Source organism: Sinocyclocheilus grahami, unplaced genomic scaffold (genome assembly GCF_001515645.1).
Source record: "Sinocyclocheilus grahami isolate Dianchi unplaced genomic scaffold, SAMN03320097.WGS_v1.1 scaffold285.1, whole genome shotgun sequence".
Classification (NCBI taxonomy): domain Eukaryota; kingdom Metazoa; phylum Chordata; class Actinopteri; order Cypriniformes; family Cyprinidae; genus Sinocyclocheilus; species Sinocyclocheilus grahami.
The window spans coordinates 1,552,665-1,561,796 of record NW_015505464.1 but is presented as its reverse complement, the minus strand read 5'-3'; the positions used below and the strand labels follow the sequence as shown (position 1 = coordinate 1,561,796).

The 9,132-nt window shown below is 34.6% G+C and overlaps 1 protein-coding gene across 2 annotated transcripts in view; it reads right to left on the bottom strand.

The window, feature by feature from the left end:
* Nucleotides 1-1,923: 1,923 nt before the first annotated feature.
* The window catches only part of rbms3 (RNA binding motif, single stranded interacting protein), a 155,816-nt gene continuing 148,607 nt past the window's right edge, over nt 1,924-9,132 (bottom strand). Inside the window, exon 10 of one of the 2 annotated variants that reach the window (XM_016292450.1) lies at nt 1,924-2,245. In XM_016292450.1, coding sequence (XP_016147936.1) covers nt 2,081-2,245 — 165 coding nt within the window. In that variant the 3' untranslated portion in view covers nt 1,924-2,080. The remainder of the gene's footprint in view (nt 2,246-9,132) is intronic. The other variant, XM_016292449.1, reaches the window with a different exon arrangement.

The window sequence follows — 9,132 nt, the reverse complement described above, 5'->3', positions numbered from 1 at the left end:
TTAAAAAGTAATGCATTACTAGTTACTTGAAAAAAGTAATCTGATTACGTAACTTGCGTTACTTGTAATATATTACCCCCAACACTGTTTATTCCTGATGGCCCATTAACAATGGCATTTATTGAGCTAAATATAATGAATTCAACTTGCCTCCAGTTAGCACAGCGATATTTTTAAGTTATAAAAAGGTTGTGATAATATTCTAAACCTACATTCTTAATACAAATTATGCACTTTTTTTTTTACAATGTTGCAGAATACTGTTATGAAGTTGCAAGCACTGAAACATATTAGGAACCTCACGACTGTGCTACAATGTGGCCTGGTTGTGTTCAGGTGTCAGGTGACTTAATTTTTTGAAACATCTTATTCAAATGTACAGATTATGTTATTTTCAAATCTAAATAAAATGTTTTACATAGGGTTCAGTATTGTTTTAGTACAAAAAAACACATTATATGGATGTTTTGTGGTTTGTTATTTCACAACATTTCTAAAATGTTTCATTTTGGCTGTATAAAATTAAATTCAGGACCATAATGTAACCTTTTATTTATGCTATGTCCAAAAGTTTGGGGTTGGTAAGATTTCTTTAATTTTTTAAACAAAGCCTCATCAGCATCTATTTGATCAAAAATACAGTAAAATATTTACATTGTGAAATATTATTATAATTTAAAATGACTGTGTTTCTATTTTAATATATTTTAAAATATAATATATTCATGTGCTGGCAAAGCTGAATTTTCAGAAGCCAATACTCCAGTCTTCAGTATTACATGATCCTTCAGAAATCATTTATTTGGTGCTCAAGAAACATTTATTATTATCAACATTGAAAACAGTTGTGCTGCTTAATATTTCTGTATAAACTGTGATACATTTTACAGCATTTATTTGAAATGAACTACCACTTTTGATAATTTTAATGTATCCTTTCTGAATAAAAGTATTTATTTCTTCTTTATAAATCTGGAATTGGTTATTTTTGGCCATTTAAAGCAAAACATAAACTGTATGTCCGGTTTGCACATTTAAATGCTCTTTAGGGGCTCCATACAGGAAGAAGAATCATGTTGAGATTTTCACTGCTTCTATTAGTTGAATCCTTTTGCATTTTCCTTCAATTTAGGCACTACTAGAAATGAATGATTGTACTCATTACATTTACAATGATTTACAAGTTCATTTGGACCTTAAAAAATATAAAGTACATATTTCACTGTTCATAATTATGTAAATCTATCCTCTTCTTAAACATTTATATATTTTCTTTCTTGCTGAGTTGTATCTTCACTCAATGAAATCAATGTCAATGTAAGAGGTAAAAAATTCTATAACTTGCCATGAAAATACAATAGTGACTTAACCTAAAATAATGTTTTTTTTTAATTAAAAACCAATGTTGAATAAAAGCTTGAGTGCAAACAGGTTCAGTAATCAGTTTACAAACTAGTGGCATTTTAGTATTTATATACTATTATACTTTATAATACTATACTATACAGTAAATATTTTGAATTTAGTTTTAATTTAAATTTTAGTTCTATTTGCAACTTCCATTCAGCTGTAATTTATTGCTATTTCAGTTTTAGTCATTTTAGTACTTCAACTTGAACTCGTTTCAGTTGGTTGCAAAGTCAATAGTTCTATTTTTCATAATCCATCTAATATTTTAGTTTTAGTTTTAATTAACAATAGCAACACAACTACAAACAACTTTATTCAAACGTCTAACAGCTATAAAATCAGATTGGCCAGTATCAGGTAAAAGGTTTCAGGATATTTAGTTCTCTTACTTAAGTTCAAAGAATAAAGTTTCACCATTTTAAATGACCTTTTACTTTTAAATACCTAAGTACAAAGTACAAATCAATGTAAAACTTTATTTACTTTCACTCAGGTATGTTTTTGGCTAGATACAGTACTTTTAATTGAGTACAATACTGACCCAGTATCCATATTTTATTTCCCAGTTTTTTTACACCCCTGAGTAGAGCTAAACTTCCTTGTTCTTTTTTCCATAACAGTTTGCAAATTTTAATTAGCATTTAACTTTCTTCTTCAGCTCCTCTGTGATTCAGACCGGCAGAAGGTGAACAGGCCGTGCAATGAAGGCAGCGGACACACTCACAGTGCCAGAGGTACCCAAGGACAGGTGGTTCATCTGCTGGGTGAGGGGTCCCATCATGTTAGCGGGCTGCATGGAGATGGTGTGGTCCATGGCTGGCGTTATCACAGCACCCTACACACATGTACAAACACAAACACACACTGTTACAGGTCAAACCGCATGAAGGATGAGAGAGGAAATGAGCTACCATTCAACAATACATCTGGACGACTTCATTAGAGTCAACGGTCTGATCACACAGCCATGCTCTTCACAAAAATCCCTCACCTTCTTTCACTCATCTCATTGGCCCGTACAGCCGCAGCTGGGCCCTATTATGAGGGCTAGACGTGAGCTGTTCCACTTCAACAAGTGAAATAATGCGATCCAAATGCGAGTCATGCATACTTCTGCAGAGCTGATGCATCACTCACTTAACAGCAGAGCTGCTCCACACCGCGGGTGTGTTTACGTTTCAGACACGCTGGGATGAGAGTGCTAACACATGTGAAGTACAGACAAACGAGAGAGAGGAGTCTGCAATTTGCAACCGCTGACCTGAGCTATCATCTGATGCCGTCACATGACTGCTTCCACAGAACTAGGCCAGAGACGTACGCACACGCTCATTCTCACATGCCAGCTTGATTAGGATTAATCTTTCCGAGGAGACCCTCCGTCAAAAAGTTCAATTCTTCTCAGATGGTTTGGCTGAAGCCGGGATGATGAGAAACCACTGTGCCGTGTACAACTCTGCTTACAGTTTATGAGGGACTCTTTCCTTGAGTTTAAGACTTATGAAGTAGTGATTGTCTCACGGGAGTTTGAATTCATCTGTCCTGACCACAGAGTTACTTTAAGTCAACATGAAATCAAAATGAACCCATTTACTGACCCAACGCACATTCTTCACCTTTTTTTGCGAATGATTCATTAGAGCATGATGTTCTACAGTAAATGTTTGTCTTCATGATTTTCATTTCAATTCACTTTTATCCAACAAGGATATATTAAATTGATCAATAGTGACTAAAGAGATTTAGTTGCGAACATTTCCATTTCAAATAAATGCTGTTCATTTGAACTTTGTAATCCTGAAAAAAATATATCTAAAATATATTAAGCAACAGAGCTATTTCAACATTGATAACAATCAGAAATGCTTCTTAAGCAGCAGATCAGTGTATTAAAATGATTCCTGAAGGATCCTGTGACACTGAAGACTGGAGTAATGGCTGCTGAAATGCTGTGCAATCACAAGAACATATGACAATGCATTAAAATAGAAAACAGTTATTTTAAGCCACAGTTATTTTAAATGACGCTAAGACAATTGCATTTAAAATACAATATTAATGTTCAACCAACAAAAAAAGAGACAAACAAATATGAGCGTCTGATGCATATTTTGTGTAGCTGGCACTATTGACCAGCATTGGTGGGCAGTATAATAGCCTTTATGCATGTGTTTTAGGTTCATTTTTGTTAGATTTTTGGAAGATGGAGAGAAAAATCTGTACTTATTTCAGAAAGTATTGATTATAGTGATATGAGTGCATCAGAAAATCAGGTTGTAGTAATAAAACAAGTTGTTGAGGACCAAGGAGGATAGAAGCAATGATGGTGAGGGCAGTGATGAAGAATAAGTTGTTGTGGAAGTCAGACATTTGGGTACATTATTGTATGCCAGTTTGAAAGATGTGATCCATACAACAACCAGAGGTCAGGAAAGATGCCTATGTCTATTGGCATTACTATACTGACAGACAGCGATGCTCCAATGATGACTGCACAAGTCAACATCTACTTATGTGTGGGGTACACTGAAAAAGAAGAGTCTTGTTGACTTTCACTTGTGCTACGGTAATTGATTTGAAATACCAAAATGAAACACTATGTTGAAGTTGTTTTAATGCTTTTGAAACACTAAGACATGGTTTTCAGGCAGTGAAATTGCATCCGAATTTGTGTCAAGTTTTAGACATTTTCACGCACGAGTTCCAATCAGATATAGCAGCACAAGAAAAAAATGTAATGTTCATAAAGATTTTTTAATGTTTTTTTTGAAACAATAAGACATTTTCACTTCTTTTCAGATAGTGAAAAAGCATTTTGGTTGTGTGTGAAGTTTCAGACAATTTGCCAAAAAGAATTGACCCTAATGGGACAAAGTCAGTTATAAATGATGGATCCCTAAAAAAAAGGTCAAAGGTCAGATGAAGAGAACAAATTTTGGAAAATTATTTTATTCCAAAATATATGTAAAATATAAAGTCAATAATTTTTTACGCTGTTAAGTCATAATTACTCCTATTGTAATAACATTTCACAATATTACTGTTATTGTTGTTTTGATCAAATAGATGTAGCCTTGGTGAACATAAGAGACTAATAACCTGCATTACTTTAGCCAAGTGACCTGTTGAAGAATGTAATAGCCAAATAGTTTTAAAGTACAGTTTTAACAAACTCTAAGGCTTTATTCAAGTATGTAACACCGCCTTTTCCCCATCCAATCAACATTCTATTAATAAAATCAGGTTCCACCCTACATTTTTTCTCATTCAGTTTACTCTTTTTACACTTTTTTTTAGAGCTACACTTCCGGTAACATGGCACCAGGTGGACACGGCATTGTGTTTTCGGTTTTGGTGTTTATTATTGTTTGTAATTTGTGCCCATCAAGCGAAACTTTCTCTGATGATGAGCAATGCTTTAATGTTTTTTCGGAAGAAAGATGCGACGTGATATCTATTGGTTACGGGTGAAATATTATTTTTTCCCTATTACATTTACACTCGTCCAGGCCCTCGATCTCAAAACACCACTCCAACGCCCGAAAATTCATTATTATCCTATGCCTGTTATTGTCAGGCGACATTCACCCTTGCCCAGGTCCTAATTGGGAAGTTTGTCCCGGTTTTAACAAAGGGCGAGCTTTTGGAATCCAGATCATACTTGGCTGAACGGAATTCCGCTGTTGTACAGGTACGAGTGTCATGCAGTGACGGGGCTACAAATATTAACAGCATGGCTAATAATATATCCCACCTTTTCATGGATAATGGTGTGGTCGTGATGGGCGACGAGGCGGCTGCGAGGTCCAGTTTGGAGAGGACAGTTTGCCGGGGAGGACGTGTCGTGGTCGTGGACCAGAAAGGAGCCGAGCAAGATGAGACCTTAGTTGATGAAGAGACTCTTCCAGTATCAAGAGGTTCTGCCGATTTGCTTGGGGACTATTTTAACACAAAAGGTTTACATTTTGTGCACTTAAATATAAGGAGTTTGTTACCTAAGATCGACGAAATAAGGTGCTTACTTAAGAATTGTAAAGTGGGTATTTTTTGCTTAACAGAAACATGGTTAGACTCATCTGTAACTAATAATGAAATAAAAATAGATAATTATAATGTTATTAGGAAGGATCGCAATTGCAGTGACAGGGCTACAAATATTAACAGCATGGCTAATAATATATCCCACCTTTTCATGGTTAATGGTGTGGTCGTGATGAGCGATGAGGCGGCTGCGAGGTCTAGTTTGGAGAGGACAGTTTGCCGGGGAGGACGTGTCGTGGTCGTGGACCAGAAAGGAGCCGAGCAAGATGAGACCTTAGTTGATGAAGAGACTTCCAGTATCAAGAGGTTCTGCTGATTTGCTTGGGGACTATTTTAACACAAAAGGTTTACATTTTGTGCACTTAAATATAAGGAGTTTGTTACCTAAGATCGACGAAATAAGGTGCTTAAGAATTGTAAAGTGGGTATTTTTTGCTTAACAGAAACATGGTTAGACTCATCTGTAACTAATAATGAAATAAAAATAGATAATTATAATGTTATTAGGAAGGATCGCAATAGACAAGGAGGAGGTGTTTGCATTTTTATTAGATCGGATATTAATTTTAATGTGTTAGACATTAATGTTGAGCAAGAGTTGCTGTTCTTGGATTTATTGTTGCCTGCGACTAAGCCTATACTGTTTGGACTTTGTTATCGTCCACCCAATCAAAACAATTTTTATGATGGACTGGAGTTTGTTTTGAGCAACAATAATGACGATTTGGCAAAAGAATGTATTATTATGGGGGATTTTAATACAAATATAGATAATAGAAAAGGGGATCATTTTAAAGCTTTACAGTCATTATGCCAATTATTCCATTTAACCCAAATAATAAACAAATCTACTAGAGTTTGGGAAGGTGGGGAAAGTACCATCGATCTTATTTTGGTATCTGATGAAAAATATATTTCCCAGAAAGGAGTAATTGAATACGGTATCAGTGATTATAATATCATTTTTTGTACAAGAAAACGTAGTAAAATAAGATTTAGCAATCATAAAACAGTACGAATTAGATCATTAAAAAAATATAATATTGAAGTTTTTAAAGACTATCTTAAAAGAGTTAATTGGAATGATATTCAAAATATCTCAATAGTTGACGATGCTTGGAAAAATTTTAAAGTTTTATTTCTTAAAGTAGTGGACAAAATTTCCCCCCTTAGACAGGTGAGAGTTAAGCAAAGAGCTAGTCCTTGGATGGATCAGAAAATATTGGAAATATTAAAAAATAGGAATAAGGCTCTCTCGATTTATAGAAGAACTAAGATCCAGGAAGACTATTTAAAATTTAAAGCACTTAGAAACGTAGGACAGAAAAATATAAAGGAGGCAAAACGTAATTTTATTAAGGAACAAATTCAAGAAAACAAAGAAGATCCTAAATCTCTGTGGAAGGTGTTAAATAGGTTCCATTCAATTGGTAAATCGAAATTTTATGTATCTAAGGTAGGTCTAGATATCGATGGCAAGATAGAATTTGATAAAAATAAAGTCGCTAATAAATTTAATTCATTCTTTTCATTAATTGCTAATAGTCTAGTTGATAAGCTTCCTCTGTCTAAAGGAAATTATGGGATTGATTTTGTTAAGAGATTTTATTTAAAACAAGGGGTGTTGCCAAATAGTTTTTCTTTTGCTAAAGTTAATGTAAATCAAATTACTAAAATGCTAGAAGAGCTTCAGGTGTCCAAGTCAACTGGGCTGGACGATATTCCAGCTAGATTCTTAAGAGATGCTGCGGATATTATAGCTCCAACTATTACATTTATTGTTAATCTTTCCTTGGAAAATTGTATATTTCCATCTGATATGAAGTTAGCTAAAATTATTCCGTTATTCAAAAAAGGTAACAGATACGATCCTGGAAACTATCGTCCAATCTCCATTCTTAATGTGGCCTCAAAAAGTTTAGAAAAAATTGTATAAACAGATGTATGAGTATTTAAGTAAGAATAGTTTAATTTATGGTTTTCAGTCAGGTTTTAGGAAATCTTATTCGACTGATACTTCTTTACTTTATTTAACAGAGTTTATAAGAAGGCAGATTGATGAAGGTAAAATGTGTGGTATGGTACTTTTAGACCTCCAGAAAGCGTTTGACACTGTAAATCATTCGATACTTTTAGATAAGTTAAGTGTCATGGGTTTTTCAAGTAAAGTGATAGCCTGGTTGAATTCTTATTTAACTGGGAGAGTTCAGAGAGTAGAAATTGATGGGGTTCTTTCTGAGGAAACATTTGTTGAAAATGGCAAACCATGTTGACTTAAGCCCAGTCACAGTTGCTTTTCAAGATTTCAAGCTATCCATGGTCATTATCTGGTCTAGATATTGGCCTATCAGTGTGTGAATACAATTCATGATTTTACAATTATTATTTTCTAGGCAGAAGTATATAATTATGACTAAATGTCTGATTTAAAACTCTGAAATCTTAAAATGATATTTGTCTTCCCGCTGGCACTTCAGTGCCCTTCTTCTCCCTCTGCGTCTCATCGTTGTCATGACAATCGGTGTATCTTCAGAGATTTTCAGCTGTGGAAGAGCATCAGCTTTCAAGCATGTGACATTTGTGTTGTGACTCCTGACTAAGTGCATTTATGCAGCACAGAAAATCTGGGAGTCAAAATCTAATTAAAACCTGAAAACAAGCAGTTTAAGGATGTGACATTTTGATGTAACATGGATAAGCAATTTATAATAGGATTCTGCATTATTTCCACTCTAGGTCACTAATCAAATAAGTCATTGATCATGCCCTAAGTTTAACTACATGAAGCAGGCTGAAAGTGATCAATTATTGGTCAAGTTGTTGCTGTGCTGAACTAATGAAACTCTTTTGTTGCGTGACTGTTGAATTTCTTTTGAATTGCATTTCAGTAAATTTATCTTCCTGTAATTGAAATTGAAATTCCTGGGGTTCATGGTCAGTCCAATTTAAATTCACATTTGTGATTTGAAAGGAAGCCTATTCCCAATTTCTGAATTTTACTCAACCCCCCCCCCACACACACACACAACCACACACACACACAGAGCTGTCATCTGGCTAGGATAGTAATGCATAAGTCAGCTATATGACCAACAAAATCAGCAGGTCACAACAGCAGGTGGTCAAGATACTGTTGATAATTATGCTATACTGCAAAAATAAAATGTTATATATATATATATATATAATTATTAATAAAATATAATAATAAAAATAGGGAATTAACCTTCAATTTGAATTGCCCTAAGTTTAACTACATGAAGCAGGCTGAAAGTGATCAATTATTGGTCAAGTTGTTGCTGTGCTGAACTAATGAAACTCTTTTGTTGCGTGACTGTTGAATTTCTTTTGAATTGCATTTCAGTACATTTATCTTCCTGCAATTGAAATTTAAATTCCTGGGGTTCATGGTCAGTCCAATTTAAATTCACATTTGTGATTTGAAAGGAAGCCTATTCCCAATTTCTGAATTTTACTCAACCCCTGTAAGTACACAAGTGAATCCCCGCCCCCCCCCACCCCACACACACAAACACACACACACACACACAGCTGTCATCTGGCTAGGATAGTAATGCATAAGTCAGCTATATGACCAACAAAATCAGCAGGTCACAACATCACAACAACTTAAGGTACTGATGTATACTAAAACACACACACACACACACACACACACAC